At 41.6% G+C, this 22,055-nt stretch overlaps 1 protein-coding gene and 1 long non-coding RNA gene across 11 annotated transcripts in view; one reads left to right on the forward strand and one right to left on the reverse strand.

The window, feature by feature from the left end:
- The first annotated feature begins 8,495 nt into the window (after positions 1-8,495).
- Positions 8,496-22,055, forward strand: part of LOC141380121 (uncharacterized) — a 46,287-nt gene continuing 32,727 nt past the window's right edge. For 5 of the 10 annotated variants that reach the window (XR_015521049.1, XR_015521051.1, NM_001447171.1 and 2 more), the window contains 4 exon segments: positions 8,496-8,659; positions 12,127-12,238; positions 12,793-13,323; positions 17,613-18,059. Coding sequence is in view for 6 of the 10 variants with exons in the window: in NM_001447171.1 (NP_001434100.1) it covers positions 12,184-12,238; positions 12,793-13,323; positions 17,613-18,059 (1,033 nt within the window). In the remaining 4 variants the exon portion in view is untranslated. 10 annotated transcript variants of the gene reach the window in all.
- On the reverse strand, positions 12,123-21,700 carry LOC147838329 (uncharacterized). Its single transcript, XR_015521682.1, has 5 exons — positions 21,523-21,700; positions 17,235-18,412; positions 16,813-17,139; positions 15,991-16,452; positions 12,123-13,892 (listed from the first exon to the last, which is right to left on the reverse strand). It is a non-coding gene; the product is annotated as an uncharacterized LOC147838329 (long non-coding RNA).

The raw sequence follows: 22,055 nt of genomic DNA on the forward strand, positions 1-22,055 counted from the left end.
ACCACCAACTTATCCAGCAAGTTGTTTTTTTACGCAGCGCTTGCCCTTCTAGCTGCAACCCATCTCTGGGAAACATCCACACACACATTCACACACACACTCATACACTACGGACGATTTAGCCTACCCAATTCACCTGTACCGCATGTCTTTGGACTGTGGGGGAAACCGGAGCACCCGGGGGAAACCCACGCGAAGGCAGGGAGAACATGCAAACTCCACACCGAAAAACGCCAACTGAGTTGAGGTTCGAACCAGCGACCTTCTTAATGTGACTAACACAGTCTCACCCAGTATTGCAGTTGCTGGACTTCCAATTATTTATGATATTTTCTAATGCTGTTCACGCCAGATGTGGAAAGCACGGACACATCGTGCCATTTGCGCGTAAATAGACGCTTTAACATTTTGAGTTTACTCGCTTCATTCACACGTCAAATTCAATGAGCAATAGACGAGGATTCACGTCAAGGGCAGGCTTCTGTCTGCCTGGTGACCATGGCTTTGTTGCTAAATGGTTAACATGGATTTTATTAAGAGAATAGCTGTGTTTATGTGCTCTATGAAGGCTGAAAAACACGATGATTCATTTGGAGCAGAGTCTGAGTCCACTAGATCCTTTCAGAGGTGCAGCAGCTCTGTGAGCTCATGAACTCCTCATCCAGAAACTGTACCTGGACGATGGAAACATTCAGCGGTGCTTCTGACTGAGCCGAGCAGAGTTTGATGAATTGTTGTCGGTGTCGGCAGGAGAATTATCCCCCAAAACACCAACTACAGGCGTAACATCATAATCACGCCCCCACAAGAGCAAGCTCCTGATTGGTCAACGCGGCTTGAATGTCCGCTGAAATTCAGACTTTCGAACTTGAGCATTTCGTGCCAAACACGCGATATGTGCATCATGTCAAATGTGCAAAACACTATACTCGCGCCACTTCTGTCTGAATGCAGAGTAACCCGCATTGATAAGAAACAGTGTCATTTAAAATGTGCTTCACATAGAATATCATAGTAAATTGAACAGAGTAGTTTTCAGTGTTTAAGTTCAGTTTAGTTCAGTGAGTGTGATTTAATAATCACTACTGAGAGTCCAAACACTGAAGAGCAAATCCATTGATGTGCAGCTCTATATATATATATTGTTATTTGTTATTGAAATAGACGGGATGTTATTATTTTGTGTATTAAAGTTCAGTAACCGTTTCATGGTTTTTCCCCATTTATCAATGACAATCTCCTGGAAATATATGAAAATGCTCAACCTCCTTTGGTGGGTACAACCAGGAACCCGGAGTTTTAAGATCTTAAAAAGCACGTCCGATTGTACCGAGACAGAAGGTTGGTTAGGTAAACAAGAGGTCGATTATTTAAAGCTTTATACAGTGCTCTGTATAAATGAGTACACCCTATTTTGAAAAGGAATATTTTTATGCATTTCTCAGAGAATATAGGTCATAAATATTGGTGCATTTGAGCAAAACAGATTTATTAAACAGATGTATTTATTAAAATAATATTTTAGTCACAGAACATCTTCAGAAATGGAGAGATAATACATTAAAATTAATGCTAAATATTTTTTTTAATTACAAACTACAATATTTCAACAAAATTATAATTTTTTTTTTGTTTCTTTTGATTTTTGCTATTCTTGGAAATGTTCTTTATTCTTTTTACCCCACATATAAATTTGTTGAACTCTTATTGTGAGTTATTTTGTTACATTGGCTTCAGTACTGACTAATCTAATGTACTGCTTATGCACAAATATAATATTGGATGGGGGAATCACCAACCTACGTCACACATGACGTCACACGGGTTCGACTGCACATACGGGTTGCAAAAAGAGGCTGGTTTTAATAGCATACAATTTGTTGTTGCGCGGTAGGATGACAAAATCGAAAGTCTAAATATAGAAAACTTAAATTTTACCGTACACCACACTGCTTTAATGCCAACTGCAGACGTCTTTGGCTAACAGCCATCATTAGAGCTGAGTATAGTGAGGACCTAATTAAAAATGTTGCACTCTGCAGTTCTCATTTCATATAAGGTAAATTCACGCTGTGCTGAATCATACATTACTCGAATTGATTCCAGTAATGATTTTCAGCAAAAACAGTTACATATGGTGAATTAAACTGCGGACACTGAATGCTCAGAATGAAATGGAGACATGTACGTGCACATACCCTGCCGTACAGGTGCAGTTCCCTGTCAGAATGCCGTTGTTCTGCTTGTTGATGATTACCCAGCCCTTGTACAGCTCCGTCATCTTTCCTTGTCTTTGGCTAGGCAGAACTGCGGTTTTTAGCACTACAAAGTGTTGAATCTGGTCATCATGGAGCATTAGTTCTTGCACATGACCACACGGAACAAAACTGTTGGTGTGAAATTTGACAATATATCTAATAATATTATATGTATAACAATATATATATATACCAATATAAGTGTAACAATATGCTTTGTGACTGAATGAGTGTTATATGGTGCTCCAATGTCATATGGTGCTGCACAGACTATATTTGTCTTACTGATGCTGCTCAGACTAATCTGTCTTACTGATAGCTTTATTATATTGGAAGTGTAATCGTTCAGATGCATATCTCAGTATTATCTATGTAAGTGATGTTTTACCTGACTTCTACTACCTCATAATATCCGCTTCTATTAGGAAAAGCGGCTATGAGATACAATACGCCTGAGGGAGATAGCTATTAGGTCATTACATTCCCTGCTGTCTTCAAGGGGGCACCCACACCAGAGCACTCGTATCATCCCAAAAGATCATAGAGAAAGACTATAGAGGGGCTATTATCCATAAGACACAAGGGACTTATCTGTAGTCGACATGGTAAGGTTATCCTTGGGCTAAATAACAATTAAAAACTAAACTTAGGGGATACGTCAGCCTGGTCTGACGAAATTGAGACTAATGATCAAACTGTAGATATTGGGGAGATATGATGTGTTGTCAACCCTAAGGGAGGAAGACAGTATGTATAAGAACTGCATGAAAGGGGCTGCTCAGTGGGACATTTGATCGGATCACTCCTGTTGTTGCAAACTGCGCTTGTCACCTATAGCGCATGTGTTTGAACTGTGGGGGAAACCTGAGCACCCGGGGAGAACATGCAAACTCAGAAATGTTAACTGACCCAGCCGGGACTTGAACCAGCGACCTTCTTGCTGTGAGGCAACAGTGCGAACCACTGAGCCACCATGTATGCCCTGAATAAATCACCCCAATTTGATCTTGATGATAAACTACTGTTTCTTTTATACAGTGCTCAGCATAATATACGAGTGCACCCCTCACAAATTTCTCAATTAAATGAATATTTTCTATAGACAAATTAGCGGTTTGTAAACATTCAGGATGTGAGCGCATCGAGGTAGCAGAAAAAACGGGAGCGCTAGCCTTTACAGCGAGGGAATAACACCCGATGCGGTAGTTTGTTGTTGTATTAGAGATCGTTATACTGATTAAATAATATATATATATATATATATATATTATTTACTTGATGCTTTCAGCGTATTATATGATGCATTCAACCTGAGTAACTCAGAACGACTTCAGACTTCTTTTGTAGACTTTGTTTGTTTCCTGAATAAAATCTAAAGAACCAGAAGAGATTTCCACAACATTGGCATCCAAAGACTTGTAGGCCTTTAAATTCTCTCTCCTAAAAACACTTGGAGCTTCAGTGAGATTGTATATTTGGGGCTGGATGCTTGGCCATTTCGTCTTATCCAATATCCATCGCAAATGGACCCGTTATATGAACGCCGCTCACTTTAACGGTAATTTTGCAGAATAACTGTGCTTATCACTGGGTGACGAGCTGTTATAATACGCTGAAAGCATCACGTAAATAATATATATATATATTATTTAATCAGTATAACTATCTCTAATACAACAACAAACTGTACCGCATCGGGTGTTATTCCCTCGCTGTAAATGCTAGCGCTCCCGTTTTTTCTGCTACCTCGATGCGCTCACATCCTGAATGTTTACAAACTGCTAATTTGTCTATAGAAAATATTCATTTAATTGAGAAATTTGTGAGGGGTGCACTCGTATATTATGCTGAGCACTGTTTAAAAGAAACAGTAGTTTATCATCAAGATCAAATTGGGGTGATTTATTCAGGGCATACATGGTGGCTCAGTGGTTCGCACTGTTGCCTCACAGCAAGAAGGTCGCTGGTTCAAGTCCCGGCTGGGTCAGTTAACATTTCTGAGTTTGCATGTTCTCCCCGGGTGCTCAGGTTTCCCCCACAGTTCAAACACATGCGCTATAGGTGAATTCAACTAAATTGGCCGTAGTGTATGAATGTGTGTATGTATGGATGTACTGTAGGGCATCCGCTGTGTAAACCATATGCTGGAGAAGTTGGCGGTTCATTCTCCTGTGGCACATTTATATTTAATGTTACATTTTGATATTTGATAAATGTTGTGTGCTGCAACAAATCATGTTAACGTGCATGAATCCCATAAATTATATAAATATTCAAAATTGTATGTTGTACATATCAGTCACTATAAGATACTAAAATGTTTAAATGGTTTCGCTTCACATGATCGAAATTAAGATGGTTTTTGTCGACATTAGCAGTTTTGTTTTGGCTCGGCAGGAGTTAACTTCGCACGTTTTTGAGCATACTCCATTGTAAGATATTCGCTTAGGCATTAGTTAGGTATTAATGGTGCTCGGATCTCTTGCATAGGTTTTTGGAATAATTTATTTGGTGACATATATTGTAGTTTTGGCTTTTTATCTAATAAAGCTGTTGAAGTCTCAATTAAAATCATTTATAATTGCTACCCGATAAATACCAGACTAGCTTAATTTTATAACAATATTTCCCCTAAATGCTCATTTTGTACTCAGTATGATGAAACACTAAAGCATTTATTTTGGGAGCGCACTTAATTACTGTAAAGTGTTTTAGGTTGACTTTTCCAATTTCATTTAAAAATTCTTATTTCCAAACTTCTGTATTTACCCGAAAATTGTATTCTTTGGTCACTCGCTGAATGTAGATCCTTCTCGTTGTACATTTATTATTAATTAATTGCTTTTTTAAAGCAAAATTTTACATCCTCAAATGTAAATTTTCAGAGAAACACCCTTACTTTCTTATTATTTATGTGAACTCTTTAAAAGACTCTAACAATTACATTGCATGTAAAACGCTTGCTTGGTGTAAATCATTTAAACTTGTTTAATTTGCTGGAATTTTATTTATGTCACCCTCTTTGTCTCCTTGTTCATATTGTATCTTTGTAATGTTCTTTCTTGGTTAATAAAAAGAAACTAGATTCTTAAAGTTTGAGAACAAACTTTGAGGCTGGCTTGTGAAAGCCTGACGGTAATAGTTTATTTAGTTTAAACAGTTTTTAAAACTATAAAAAGATAGATAGATAGATAGATAGATAGATAGATAGATAGATAGATAGATAGATAGATAGATAGATAGATAGATAGATAGATAGATTAGCATGTTATTAGCATGATTCTAGCATGAATTAGCATGTTTTTAACATGATTCTAGCATGAATTAGCATGTTACTAGCACGATTTTAGCGTAAATTAGCATGTTACTAGCATGATTTTAGCATGAATTAGCATGATTCTAGCATGAATTAGCATGTTGTTAGCATGATTCTAGCATGAATTAGCATGTTGTTAGCACGATTCTAGCATTAATTAGCATGTTACTAGCATGATTCTAGCATGAATTAGCATGTTGTTAGCATGATTCTAGCATGAATTAGCATGCTACTAGCATGATTCTAGCATGAATTAGCATCTTGTTAGCATGATTCTAGCATGAATTAGCAAGTTGTTAGAATGATTCTAGCATGAATTAGCATGTTACTAGCATGATTTTAGCATGAATTAGCATGTTACTAGCATGATTCTAGCATAAATTAGCATGTTACTAGCATTATTCTAGCATGAATTAGCATGTTACTAGCATGATTCTAGCATGAATTAGCATGTTGTTAGCATGATTCTAGCATGAATTAGCATGTTACTAGCATGATTCTAGCATGAATTAGCATGTTGTTAGCATGATTCTAGCATGAATTAGCATGTTACTAGCATGATTTTAGCATGAATTAGCATGTTACTAGCATGATTCTAGCATAAATTAGCATGTTGTTAGCATGATTCTAGCATGAATTAGCATGCTACTAGCATGAATCTAGCATGAATTAGCATGCTACTAGCATGATTCTAGCATGAATTAGCATGTTGTTAGCATGATTCTAGCATGAATTAGCATGTTACTAGCATGATTCTAGCATAAATTAGCATGTTACTAGCATTATTCTAGCATGAATTAGCATGTTGTTAGCACGATTCTAGCATGAATTAGCATGTTACTAGCATGATTCTAGCATGAATTAGCATGTTACTAGCATGATTCTAGCATGAATTAGCATGTTACTAGCATTATTCTAGCATGAATTAGCATGTTACTAGCATGATTTTAGCATGAATTAGCATGTTACTAGCATGATTCTAGCATAAATTAGCATGTTGTTAGCATGATTCTAGCATGAATTAGCATGCTACTAGCATGATTCTAGCATGAATTAGCATGTTGTTAGCATGACTCTAGCATGAATTAGCATGTTACTAGCATGATTTTAGCATGAATTAGCATGTTACTAGCATGATTCTAGCATAAATTAACATGTTGTTAGCATGATTCTAGCATGAATTAGCATGCTACTAGCATGATTCTAGCATGAATTAGCATGTTGTTAACATGATTCTAGCATGAATTAGCATGTTACTAGCATGATTTTAGCATGAATTAGCATGTTACTAGCATGATTCTAGCATAAATTAGCATGTTACTAGCATTATTCTAGCATGAATTAGCATGTTACTAGCATGATTCTAGCATGAATTAGCATGTTGTTAGCATGATTCTAGCATGAATTAGCATGTTACTAGCATGATTCTAGCATGAATTAGCATGTTGTTAGCATGATTCTAACATCAATTTGAATGTTACTAGCATGATTCTAGCATGAATTAGCATGTGAATAGCATGATACTAGCATGAATTAGCATGTTGTTAGCATGATTCTAGTATAAATTAGCATGTAACTAGCATGTTTCTAGCATGAATTAGCATATTGTTAGCATGATAGATAGATAGATAGATAGATAGATAGATAGATAGATAGATAGATAGATAGATAGATAGATAGATAGAAAGAGGTAGATAGATAGATAGAAAGAGGTAGATAGATAGATAGATAGATAGATAGATAGATAGATAGATAGATAGATAGATAGATAGATAGATAGATAGATAGATGGATACAGACAGACAGACAGACAGACAGACAGATAGATAGATAGATAGATAGATAGATAGATAGATAGATAGATAGATAGATAGATAGATAGATGGATACAGACAGACAGACAGACAGACAGACAGATAGATAGATAGATAGATAGATAGATAGATAGATAGATGTAGATAGATAGATAGATAGATAGATAGATAGATAGATAGATAGATAGATAGATGGTGTATGAGCATGAGTCAAACAAGCCAACCCCCGCCTCTCTACGATGTTCTGATGCTGAGATATAGCTGGTGTCATATCGTTGCTAGGTTAGTCTGTTTTGTTGCTATGGAGTTGATTGACAGCTTAGACTGATGATGTATCAAAGCTTCTTGCCAGTATGAACAGTTAAAAACAACCCCCATATCTCTATCACACTGCAGCATGACAATATCAGTCTGAACCTCTTTAATGGCAGTCTATGGGACAGTTGCTAGGGTGCAGTATCTGGTTGTTAGGGTGTGGCTAGAAAGTTAAAAGGCCATCGGTGATTGGCTGCTGGCTAGACTGAGTTAAATGAGCTCAGCCATTAGTCTGTAGGACAGTTTGATGCAGAGTTATGAGCTCACAAAGTTTGATCCAATGTAAAGTCAATGAGAGTCTTTTGCAATGGAAGTCTATGGGACGGTTTCTAGGGTCCAAAAGTGGTTGCTAGGGCGTGGCCAGAAAGTTTAAAGGTGATCAGTCATTGGCAGATTGATGGTCTGAGTTAAATGAGCCTAGTTAGAAGTCTGTGTGACATTCTGACGCGGAGTTATGAGGTCGCAAAGTTTGATCCAATGTTACGTCTATGGGATTTTTCCGACGGTCCCGGGACGTTTTTCGGAAAACCGAAAGTCGGATCAGTCGGAAAAGATATAGCAACTCGAGTCAGAATAGTTCGGAGGTCTGACCCAAGTTTGATGGTCATAGCTTGAAAAGCCTAGGACGAGATAGAGTTTAATTTTTAGTCTCAGAAGAAGAATAATAATATAGAATAATAATAATAAGTTTAATAGGATAACAGTAGTCTGGCTTGCTACACAAGCCAGCCTAAAAAAACGCATCCTCCGTTGTGTCCGACTTGACGTGATGACGTCAGCACTTACGCGTTCATCCAGCGTCGAGTCTTCAGAGCTGAGGTGAGTCGTTGACGCTTTTTCTCGTGTTTACACAACAATAAAACACACTTTACAGTTTATTAAAGCGACAATCTGCGACTAGTTTCTGCATTGAGTTCACCTCTATCTGTGTATCTGCTGACCAACACTATGAGGCGGTGAGTAGCTCTGAGAAGAAATTATGATCGGTGTATTTGTGTTTTTTCTGTTGTATGCTCGTTTTTCTAACGCTTTTGAGTATTGAAAACGCAAAGTATGATGTGAAGATGTAACAGAATTCGGTGTATGTAAATTTATCCGTTAAATTAATATGTATATCGACACATTTTTATTTATATGACGGCGAAAAACCAACAACAATGGATGACCAGTAAGAGACAATAATCTTCAATGTTGTTACCGCTTAGAAAAGTCACACCAGTGATCATTTTCATGATAAATATGTCTGCTGTAAGGTATCTTGTGTGTCCGATATGAATCAGATCTGTAGGTGCGTTCGACGTAAAGCACAGCTGCAGCCGGTGATCAACGAGATTAGCCGGGCGGGGGCGGAGTTGGACACTTCGGGGCTCAAAGTTTCTGCAGTCATGATCCTGAGCTGCGTCCTAAATGGCACACTATGCACTCATGCACTATGTACTTATGCACTTACACACTCAACAGGATAGTATATGTATGTAGTGTCGTCCCAAATGGCACACTAATGTTTTTTTACTAAGCGGAAATTCAAACCGTTTCTCTGATGACGTTTGACGGTTGCTAAATCAGTGAAATAAACGACCGAATTATCAAATAATACCTGCCGTGAGTAAAACCGCATTCACCATCGGGAGGCGCTATAATCACTCTCGAAGGAGAATTTTGCTTTCACCATCCAAAATAAGTTATCCAACATGTGCGCCCGATAGCTCCGCCCCTTCCGCAACGTAAGCAAACCTGCGGTCGTTGAGTGCGTGAAGTGTCCATCATTACACACTTAATTTTAGCGGCTGAATGAGTGCAGCATCCGGGTTATTAAAGTACACTCATTATTTTTAGAGTTTTCAGTGTGAACGCACTACTTACACTATTTATACTACAAAATGGCGTAGAATAGTGCATAAGTATGCAATTTGGGACGCAGCTATAGATATAACTTATACACTAGAGCTACGTCCCAAATCGCATACTTATGTACTACATACTTGTACTATCCTGTAGAGTGTGTAAGTGCATAAGTACATAGTGTATAGTGTGCCATTTGGGGCGCAGCTTAGATATCGCATAGGGACCCTGAGCATGCGTCAATAGCGCCGCCATATATGTACAGTGCTCCCAGGACAAGTGTCATTAAACCGCACTTGTCAAGACAGTGTTATTAAGTGAAGATGCGGGACTTTAGCGCTGTCTACGAGTGTAGTAACGAGCAAACAAAGAAAACAAAGCACAAAGGCAGAACATTTCATAGGTAAGATTCAGTTTTTTTCTGTTTTTGTATGTTATAAACTTTTGTGCTAAACAGGTAACGTTATTGATGATAATACAGTCACTGCATTCACCACAAGGCAAAGCAGCAGCAACTCACACTAAACACTCGGCTTATGCTAGTTTTGTTGAATAAAATCAGCAAACAATGCAAAAGAAATATGACAACGAGATGCTGCGCTGCCAGAAACTTGTATTATTGTCAGCTAGTGAACGAGTCGTTCATAACGGAGATTCATTCACAAACGAATCGCTCCCTCCGTCAGTATGAGAAGTGAAAGCAGGAGAGGAGCTGTGTTTCAGGACATGGATTAGATTAAATTTAACAGGGAGAGTGGATAGTACATTTCTGTACACACAAACACACGCTTTTTGTCAGGAATGCCCGTGCGATCACTGATCCATCAATGTAGAAAAGTGATGTAAATTAATAATTTTCATAATTAAAAAAAATTGCATACTGACCTCACATTTGGTTCAGTGAAGTAACCAAACATTTTGGTTTTCCAGTGGAGTACTGGAATGGAATTAGTGTCGTAGACAAAGCGCATGCCTATCTGTCGTAACTGTTTCACGAAACTTACTTATAAGGAATTACATTTAAAAAGTGTGGATATTTCCATGGGTGTAAGCAGAAGACAACAAAACTGCCAACAAAAGTATTTAACGTACAAAAGTGAAACCAAAATAGTCAACAGTATCTGGATGCAGCCTTTATGATGCAAGCTGAGACTGCATCACTCAGCGATGCAATGTCAGACTCAATGCACTCAAACGGAGCGAGTGACATCACTGTGACGGGTAGGGTTAGGGGTGGGGTTAGGTGAGCCCATTAAAAAGCATTGGATGCAGCCCAGATTGCACCGCACCAGGTCTGCAGCCAGACCCCTCTCAAAATAGTGCCCAAATATATACAACAAAAGAGAAATATTTACAATAATAAAAATAATATCATAAAGTAGCAAAAGTATCAAACAAAAATTTGTTAAACTCGAGAACGGGGACGATTGTGAAGCCAAGCAAAAGAAAGAAATATAACAAAACATTTCTAATTCATGAATAACCCCTTACCTCGCTAAAAACTGATGAAAAGAAAAAAAGGTCTTCAGCGCAGTGCGCCGCATTATTCCCTATACTGAACTGTAGAATAAAATAAATACAAAAGATGGCGTTCACCTCTTACCTGATGTCTTTAACAATACATTTTCTACGTGTTTGCAAAATGGAAGTCGTACGACATCTTCCCTATCCACCTTACTCAGAGAAAAGAGTGAACTTGAGGAGGTATATCTTAATATTGTCGGGAAAGAGACAAAAAATAACAAACTAATCAATTGAAATAAAAATGTACAAAACTCACAAAATTTATCAAAGTGGGCAAACGTAATGCAAAATAATTTTACCCAAACGAAAGTTAAGCAAAAAAAGTGAAAATTATCATCATGTCTGCAAAATACACAAAAAATTGAGATAAAGGAAAAGGCGCTCTCCTCGCGCTCTCCCTGACATGCTTTTTATATCCCCGCGCTACAGATCCCGTGAACATTTGAGCACGTTCTTAACATGCTCAAAATAAATGACTGTGATTGGCCGTGAAGGTCACCCGTTCACTGAACTCGCCGTTGTTTACCGAGTGTAACCACAGATACTCGCACACTGGAGTGTTTTAAAGTTTGTCTATAAGCTGACATACGAGCGGTCTGCTGATGAAAACGCGGCTTTAAAACGCTCCATGAAATCATGAAAACATGAGATAAATATGACAAATTTCTGATAACTGAAAAATGAACTGGACTTTCCTTCATAGATTATCCAAAAACAGGAGGAAGAAAGTCAAATTTTCTTGGCAGGGAGATTTCATTTTACAATATTGTTTTCTAAACAGTAACGGTAAATCCCATTAATACATATTTTATAATTGTTAGTAGGCATTTTCTTCATTAAAATGACATTTATGTAAAGTATTTGCAAAAAAAAGCCAGAGTATAACGTGATCTGCTGCTGATGCTGAAAAGTTTAATGAGGGTTAATCGTCTGAGGCTCATCAATATTATCAGAGCTGCTGAAATCTTCTATTTCTTCAGCTCATTGACTACCATATTGATATATTTTGTCTATCAGTGTAAATTAATAAATTTTTTTTCTGTTTATTCTTTTGAAGCTCTGCCACCATCAGTGAAATCTGCAAAGACAGAGTTTATTGAAGGACAGTGGGAAGATGAGTGATCCAGAACCCTGCAGAATTAAACAGGAAGAGACTGAAGCACTAATAGGTTTGTGTTCATTCATTACTCTCCAATATTTAAGCTGAAGAACAGTGAGGTTGTGAATCTTTACACGTGTCACTCGTTTGAGTTCTTTTTCATATTACCTTTTATATTACACTGCATCCTTAATTTTCCTATTTGTTTACAATTTGGTCATTAAAGTAGTCAAGATATATGAACTGAACCTTTTAGTTCTTCTGCTCAACGAAAACCAGCTTCTAGAATCCCTCAAACATAATAATAATAATAATAATAATAATAATAAGCACATGTTCAGCGCTGTGTTCTGCTGGAGAGATGGAGTTTCACAGTGAGCTTTTAGCAGGGTTCTGCTTCTGTTGTACCTTCAGTGTCAGTGAAAGACAAAACTCACAAGCAGACAAATGTGCCCAGATGAGGCTTTTCAAATATGTGGAGCATTTTTAATCTCTTGCGCATTAATCCCCCCCCCTCTTACCTCACCATTGTTTTTGCACTGTTGAGCTCTGCTGGAGCGCCACCTGCTGTTTACAGACTTAATAACTCGCCTCCTAAAATGAACTTATTTGCTTAATTTACAGATGTGAAGGAGGAGAGTGAAGAACTGAATGAAGATGAGGAGAAACATCAGGTCAAAAGTGAAGAAAAAACCCAATCAGAGACTGAAGATAGTATTTCAGTGAAAGGAGCAGCAGTAAATAGTTTGACCTGCACTCAGTGTGGAAAGAGTTTCAGCCGTAAATGTGGTCTCAATGAACACATGAGGATCCACACTGGAGAGAAACCTTTCAAGTGTCCACACTGCGACTGGAGATTTAATAAATCAAGAAACCTCAAATCTCACTTAATGCTCCACACTGGAGAGAAACCTCACCAGTGTTCACACTGCGGCAAGAGATTCAGTCATTCAGGACACCTGAAATCACACTTGAGGATCCACACCGGAGAGAAACCTTACAAGTGTTCATACTGCGGCAAGAGATTCAGTGTTTCAGCATGTATGAAAGCACATGAGAGGACTCACACTGCTGAGAAACCGTATCACTGCACTGCTTGTGGGAAGAGATTCTCATATTTATCTTCTCTACGAACACACGCTAAAAACTGTCAGAGTAAGTAGATCATCTAAACACCCACAGCCATATCACCCTGCAGCCCAAAACTGGTTACTCACTGAAGCTAAGCAGGGCTGAGCCTGGTCAGTATCTGGATGGGAGTCCACATGGGGAAACTAGGCTTCTGTTGGAAGTGGTGTTAGTGAGGCCAGCAGGGGGCGCTCAACCTGAGGTTTGTGTGGGTCCTAATCAGGGCCAGAGCTGAACTGCCGATCAACCCCAATGTGAAAACGAAAGTGACCGGTTATGAAAATGAAGTGAGGTGTCGTGGACCTTTATTCTGCCGCACTATGCGCGGATATAACTGAGGAAGCGCGGGTGCTGAGGAAGGGAGGGAGGTGTCGCCGACGCTGCTCACTCTATTCTGCCGCCCTATGCGCGGAAATAACTGAGGACGCGTGGATGTCGCAGACCTCTATTCTGCCGCCCTATGCGCGGATATAACTGAGGACGCGCGGGTGCTGAGGGAGAGAGGGAGGTGTCGCTGACGCTGCCCTCTCTATTCTGTCACCTATGCGCGAATATATCTCAGGACGCTGGTGGTGAGGGAGGTGTCGCGGACATAACTGAGGACGCGGGTGGTGAGGGAGGTGTCACGGACATAACTGAGGACGCGGGTGGTGAGGAAGGTGTCGCGGACATAACTGATGACGCGGGTGGTGAGGGAGGTGTCGCGGACATAACTGAGGACGCGGGTGGTGAGGGAGGTGTCACGGACATAACTGAGGACGCGGGTGGTGAGGGAGGTGTCACGGACATAACTGAGGACGCGGGTGGTGAGGGAGGTGTCGCGGACATAACTGAGGATGTGGGTGGTGAGGGAGGTGTCGCGGACATAACTGAGGATGCGGGTGGTGAGGGAGGTGTCATGGACATAACTGAGGATGTGGGTGTTGAGGGAGGTGTCGCGGACATAACTGAGGACGCGGGTGGTGAGGGAGGTGTCGCGGACATAACTGAGGATGTGGGTGGTGAGGGAGGTGTCGCGGACATAACTGAGGACGCGGGTGGTGAGGGAGGTGTCACGGACATAACTGAGGACGCGGGAGGTGTCGTGGACATAACTGAGGACGCGGGTGGTGAGGGAGGTGTCGTGGACATAACTGAGGACGCGGGTGGTGAGGGAGGTGTCGCGGACATAACTGAGGACGCGGGTGGTGAGGGAGGTGTCACGGACATAACTGAGGACACGGGTGGTGAGGGAGGTGTCGTGGACATAACTGAGGACGCGGGTGGTGAGGGAGGTGTCGCGGACATAACTGAGGACGCGGGTAGTGAGGGAAGTGTCGCGGACATAACTGAGGACGCGGGTGGTGAGGGAGGTGTCGCGGATATAACTGAGGACGCGGGTGGTGAGGGAGGTGTCGCGGATATAACTGAGGACGCGGTCGGTGAGGGAGGTGTCGCGGATATAACTGAGGACGCGGGTGGTGAGGGAGGTGTCGCGGATATAACTGAGGAAGCGGGTGGTGAGGGAGGTGTCGCGGACATAACTGAGGACGCGGGTGGTGAGGGAGGTGTCACGGATATAACTGAGGACGCGCGTGGTGAGGGAGGTGTCACAAACATAACTGAGGACACGGGTGGTGAGGGAGGTGTCGTGGACATAACTGAGGACACGGGTGGTGAGGGAGGTGTCGCGGACATAACTGAGGACGCGGGTGGTGAGGGAGGTGTCGTGGACTTAACTGAGGACGCGGGTGGTGAGGGAGGTGTCGCGGACATAACTGAGGACGCGGGTGGTGAGGGAGGTGTCGCGGACATAACTGAGGACGCGGGTGGTGAGGGAGGTGTCACGGACATAACTGAGGACGCGGGTGGTGAGGGAGGTGTCGCGGACATAACTGAGGACGCGGGTGGTGAGGGAGGTGTCACGGATATAACTGAGGACGCGGGTGGTGAGGGAGGTGTCACAAACATAACTGAGGACACGGGTGGTGAGGGAGGTGTCGTGGACATAACTGAGGACACGGGTGGTGAGGGAGGTGTCACGGATATAACTGAGGACGCGCGTGGTGAGGGAGGTGTCACAAACATAACTGAGGACACGGGTGGTGAGGGAGGTGTCGTGGACTTAACTGAGGACGCGGGTGGTGAGGGAGGTGTCGCGGACATAACTGAGGACGCGGGTGGTGAGGGAGGTGTCGCGGACATAACTGAGGACGCGGGTGGTGAGGGAGGTGTCACGGACATAACTGAGGACGCGGGTGGTGAGGGAGGTGTCGCGGACATAACTGAGGACACGGGTGGTGAGGGAGGTGTCACGGATATAACTGAGGACGCGCGTGGTGAGGGAGGTGTCACAAACATAACTGAGGACACGGGTGGTGAGGGAGGTGTCGTGGACTTAACTGAGGACGCGGGTGGTGAGGGAGGTGTCGCGGACATAACTGAGGACGCGGGTGGTGAGGGAGGTGTCGCGGACATAACTGAGGACGCGGGTGGTGAGGGAGGTGTCACGGACATAACTGAGGACGCGGGTGGTGAGGGAGGTGTCGCGGACATAACTGAGGACGCGGGTGGTGAGGGAGGTGTCGCGGATATAACTGAGGAAGCGGGTGGTGAGGGAGGTGTCGCGGACATAACTGAGGACGCGGGTGGTGAGGGAGGTGTCACGGACATAACTGAGGACGCGGGTGGTGAGGGAGGTGTCACGGATATAACTGAGGACGCGGGTGGTGAGGGAGGTGTCACGGACATAACTGAGGACGCGGGTGGTGAGGGAGGTGTCGTGGACATAACTGAGGACGCGGGTGGTGAGGGAGGTGTCACGGACATAACTGAGGACGCGGGTGGTGAGGGAGGTGTCACGGACATAACTGAGGATGTGGGTGGTAGGGGGGTGTTGCGGACCCCGCCCTCTCTACACCGCCTAGGTCGCCTCTATGAACGCGCCGGCCCTGGTCCTAATGCCCCAGTATATCGAAGGGTACGTTATGCTGTCAGTGAGCACCGTCTTTCAGATGAGACGTGAAACCAAGGTCCTGACTGTCTGTGGTCATTAAAAATCCCATGGAACTAACCATGGTGTCCAGGCCAATTTTCCTCCATTTGCCCTTATTCATGAGTTAAAGTGAAACTGCCGAACTAGAGTTAAAGTCAGGCATCCTGCTAATTTGACTCACACTTTTTGTAGAAAAGGCTGTGATGTGTATATATGGAACAATAGCGCCCTCTTGTGACTTTACTAAGCATTACATTCAGGACGCACCTTCCCCTTTAAATGATCCCTTTAATAGTTAAAGGGGAAACAGTTCAGAGCACGGACAGACTTCGCTAGCATCACATTGTTATTGCCGAGTGCGTTCAAATACAAAACCACTCATATTAAGCTACACTTCAAAGCATTGTGCTGCTCTGCTGTACTTCCAAATCCAAGGACTGTAAACTCTCAACCAGTATCTGTTTATTAAAGTGTTCTTCGTCTCTGACCGGACGACTTATGTCTGCTCAATTTCCACCAGCACCCACACTAGTCTACTTTACACTTTTTGTCAGACGGCTCACCGGTCAGGTATACATCCACGCTAAAATATCAATGTGAAAGTCATCATAGCTTGCGTAGACGCAGCTCCTAAATCAACTTTGAGAATAGATTAACGGCGATTTTTTTTTTTTGTGCGATAAGAGTCCTGCGTTAACTCCGATAACGGCCCACCACTAATAAATACACATTACATTGAACAAATATCCAGGTTGCATTATTTAGGATAATTGTGGAGTTAATAGAATGTATTTAATGCTAAATTATACGAGTATGATGTGGTTTGTTCATCATTCCCTCAAGCCATTCAGGCTGTTGACATATTGCATCTTTTGCAAATGCAAGTTAACAAAGAGGAAGCAGTTCTTGGAGAGGGAGGTCTAGTCCGTTAGGAGCAAAGATGGGCCGAGGAGCACCAGTTTACCAACAAATATGTGAGAAAGTTATTGAAATGTTTATAAATGATGTTCCTCAAAGAAATATAGGACAACAGAAGACATTCAAGACTGTCCCAGCAAACTCACAAGCAGAGAAACGAGCCCAGATGTCAGCTTTTAGTAGTAGTTGAAGCCTTTTGAATGACTCGCGCACAATAATCACAGTCATTTTAGAGGAAGTTTAGAGTGAATTTAAAGTATGAAACTTTGACAGAGCAAATGGAAAGCGATCAGCACCACAAAACCTTTTATTGACACATGCTCATAAACATTTACAGTGTCCACACGTGTGTTTTAGTCAGTAATGATTGCACTGTCAAGACTTTCAAGAGGAACTGTTAACAACTAACACTTATTCATTTAAGTTTTAGATGTGATTGTGAAGGAGGAGAGTGAAGAACTGAATCAAGATGAGGAGAAACATCAAGAAAAAACCCAATCAGAGACTGAACGTAGTATTTCAATGAAAGGAACAGCTGTAAATAGTTTGACCTGCACTCAGTGTGGAAAGACTTTCACCCGCAAAAGCACTCTCAATTATCACATGAGGATCCACACTGGAGAGAAACCTTACAAGTGTTCACACTGCGACAGGAGATTCAGTTGTTCACAAAACCTGAAATCACACACGAGGACTCACACAGGAGAGAAACCGTACCAGTGTTCATACTGCAGTAGGAGATTCAGACATTCAGGAGTCCTAAAAAAACACTTGAGGATCCACACTGGAGAGAAACCGTATCACTGCACTGCTTGTGGGAAGAGTTTCACAGATCCATCTTCTCTACGATTACACACAAAAAGTTATCACAGTAAGTAGATCATCTAAAGATCCAGGTTGTACTGTTTGGGATAATTGTGGAGTTTATAGAATGTATTTAATGCTAAATGATATAAGTATGATGTGGTTTCTTCATCATTCCCTCAAGCCATTCAGGCTGTTCACATATTGCATCTTTTCAAACGCAAGTTAACAAAGAGGAAGTAGTGCGAGTCGCACTTTCCACTTATTTTTGACACAAAGTGAACGGCTCCATAAACAACAATAAAGGACACAGCAGATGCTGTTATTCTGCTTAGCAGAGACACAGGAGATCTTGGGTTCTGTTGTACCTTCAGTGTCAGTGAAAGACTCAAAACTAGACAAATGTGCCCAGATGCAGGGCTTGATGCTTACTTTTCTCAGGAGTTGCACATGCGCTCCTAAGTTAAAAAATTTAGGAGCACATTAACGAATATTAGGAGCGCTGTGAAAACATATAGGAGATCTTTAGAAGCAAAGCATTTTCATTCATTTGAATGCAACAAGTACAATAGGTTTTATTTTACTGCGACAACAACTTCAATAGTCATTATCATTGTCTAATAATTTTATAATAATATACATTGTACATATCTTTAATATAAATATGGTTGCAGTAGCTACATTGAAACGCACATATCCCAACAGCATAAAATAATGTGGCTTTTAAGAATAATTTCATCCAAATTAATTTCATTTTTATAATATAATGCACAGCGTCCACCCTACTTCCCACATGGGAAAAGTTTGACGATGTAAAGATAGAACTACAAACTCATGTGCAAAGCTGACACTGTTTATCAGAGCACTTTCTCTTTCTGGGCTTTTTAAAGAAGAGCTGAATGTGGGAATTGAATTTTCTGCCCAAAGTAATATCATCCTTTCTATTAAACTTTAATGGCCCTCAGCAACAGCCAAAAGTGTCAATGACATACAAATTAGTCATCTATCTGTAAGCTTTGAAACAGGAACTTCAATTTTAATAACAAAAAAATATTAAACCATGTAAAAAAATAAAGTTTCAATTTAGTATTGTTGAAAACTCATCACATTCAACATTTAATCACTCACTCACTTAGATAGAGATGGGTTTAAAGGAAAATTATCATATAAATATAATCTGGTAAAAGCTGGTATCTCTGGGTATTTACAATGTCCCCTGCAACAGAAAAACCCCTCTCATTTGGGACTGAGGTTTCTGGGACAAGAGAGATATGACTTGGCCCAGGTTGACAGCAGTGGGTAACGTTGTGCATTGTCTTTCCCCCACTTGAGAGGACAAACCATGAGTGAGATAGAGATCTCATGTCTGCATCAATCTGAACAGTGTGCTGTGTTTCTGCAGTCCCCATGACTGATTATTAGTCGTATTCCCCAACTTGCAGGCACGTGCACACACAGGGCTCAACCTGTGCAGTGCACATGCCCTTTTTAGTCTTGGATAGAAAGTTCCCTTCCAAAATGATCAAAAGTGCCCCCGCGACGCGACATACCCTCCGTCCCTGCTTTACAGTACGCGCGCGCGACAACACAGCTGATCAGAACGCGCGCGACGACACAGCTGATCAGAACTCGAGCGACAACACCGCTATTCAGTACGCGTGCGGCGACAACACCCGCTTTAGGGTTTTCCAGCTCTTTTTGATCCCCGCTTCTAGCAGCACACTCCATTTCCGCATTACTGGATCTGTAGCGACAACAGACCGCAAGGGATGATGGCCACCCCTGGGCTGATGGGAATTGTAGTTTCCGGTACCTCCCGTTCGCTTCATTTGCCTGAGCAAATTTTCTCAGAAGACCTATAGTTTTACAGAGTCATGCGACTACGGTAATATCGGAAAAAATTAATATTGCGGTATGACGGTATTTACAATACCGTTACATCCCTAATATATATATATATATATATATAGCATTTAACACCTTTTACATGGCACTGTGTGTCTTTTCAGTGTGTTTAAGTAAAAAAAAAACACCCCTACTATTCATGTGCACTACTGACAGGTCAAATCTGCTCTCTCTCTCTCTCTCTCTCTCTCTCTCTCTCTGTTGTAATCTTGGTGCTGCTTTGAGATTGAGATGCACCGGCCAGTTTGTGTATAAAGTAATGGAAAGACGCAGCTAAAGAAAGCGAAAGCAAAATCCGGGGCATTTTAGGCGATTTAGAAATCCTGGCTGAATGCATTTTTAAAGTCCCAAATAGAGGACACATCCGGGAAAAGAGGATGTATTGTCACCCAAAATAACGAGCTGGGTCAGTCTATTTAGTAAACGTTTTTTCTTTTCTATGCGTCCTCGCGCTCTTCTCAAAGCTACTATCAAAGTCAGAACAGCTAGTTTTGTGTGCAGCGTGTCTCTGTGAGTCTGCATCAGCAGGGCCAGGGCTTCATTTGTGCCAGAACACTCCGGATTTGCCATCTCTGAAATCTGATCCGGCACCTCATTTTACCAATCCCCCTCCTCAACCGCCCTCCTCCCCTGTCCGCTGTTCACTTTCTTCCGCGACTCCGCAACCATCTTCACTTTCGTCCGCTAAAACCCCGCCGCTCTTTTCCATTGTCCGCGACGCCCCTCCACCATCCAAAGCCAAGCCAAACCCTGCACACCCGCTCTTCACTTTCATCCACGACAAGTCCCCCTTAAAACCTGGTTTATACTTCTGCATCAAGTGATCGGCGTGACCAACGTCGCATGCAATGCGCATAGCCGAGCATTAACACTTCAGCGCGCTGTTTCTGTTGCTCTTCAATAACCCTTCCGAAACACTAGTTGGCAGTAGGTGTTTATGTGTCTCTGTGTTGAGTTTCTTCACTGGTGTTTAGTTTTTTTTCTGAATGCTTCCTTAATGTACAAGAGGCTCAAACCTGCTTATTTTGAGGCTTGAATCGACGGATATGCAACAAATTTAATCATAAGGTAAACACAAAACAACAGTCTCCATTTGGAGCTCATTTACGGGACTCCACACTTGTAAACACTTGCTCCATTGGGCTTGAGCGGCTCTCACCCTCGCTCACACTTGTCAGTGATACGTGTACTCCTTAAATTTTTTGAAAGGTGTGTGTCAACGTCGGCGAGGGGCTATGCGTCCATGCGCAGGCTGCGCCGTAGCATACACTTGCGCTTGACGCAGAAGCATTAATCTGCCTTAACCCGCTGCCATTCGGTGCCTTACGCTGCTCTGGAATGTAAACAAATCAATGTAAACATCGCTTGACGTGAAGTAAATAAAGCAGTAGAGATGTGCTGTTTCTAAGAGTAGGTGTGCTACAGTCACAATAGATTTCCAACCTAATACACCAGAACTTAGTGTGAAGAGCATGTTGTTTTACCATGGCCGAGTGAGTGAAGTCATCAATCAAGCTTATAAAAATAAAAAATAAATCGCACATGTGCCACTAAATCAATTTCCCATTCCATACACATCTTATTTTTAGCGAAATGTTCGCACTGCCGATCCCTGAGATGTCGACTTTTAAAGTAGTTGGAGCATTTTTAATTACACACACTGTCGGCTACATCACTATAGTATGTGATGGCAAAGTTTGAAAAGACAGAGCAAATGAAAAGCGAAAGCTTCATCTATATTATTATAGTTGTAGTTACAACCCCAAATCAGAAAAAGTTGTGACAGTATGGAGAACGCAAATGAAAACAGAAAGTAGTGACTTCTAAATTTACTGTGACTTGTATTTCATTACAGAAAAAACAACAAACATTATTTCATGTGTTTTTCTTCATTTATTTTCCTGCAACACATTTAAAAAATAGTTGGGACAGGAGCAGTTCAGGGCTCGTGATCAGGTAAATTGGTGAAATAATGATGTGATTGGAAACAGGTGATGTCAACAGGTGATTGTAATTATGATTGTGTACAAAAGCAGCATCCAAGAAAGGTCTAGTCCTTTAGGAGCAAAGATGAGCCGAGGATCACCAGTTTGCCAACAAATACATGAGAAAGTTATTGAAATATTTAACAATGATGTTCCTCAAAGAAAGAGAAATG

This window comes from Danio rerio, chromosome 22 (genome assembly GCF_052040795.2).
Source record: "Danio rerio strain M-AB ecotype USA chromosome 22, GRCz13ab, whole genome shotgun sequence".
NCBI classification, from domain to species: domain Eukaryota; kingdom Metazoa; phylum Chordata; class Actinopteri; order Cypriniformes; family Danionidae; genus Danio; species Danio rerio.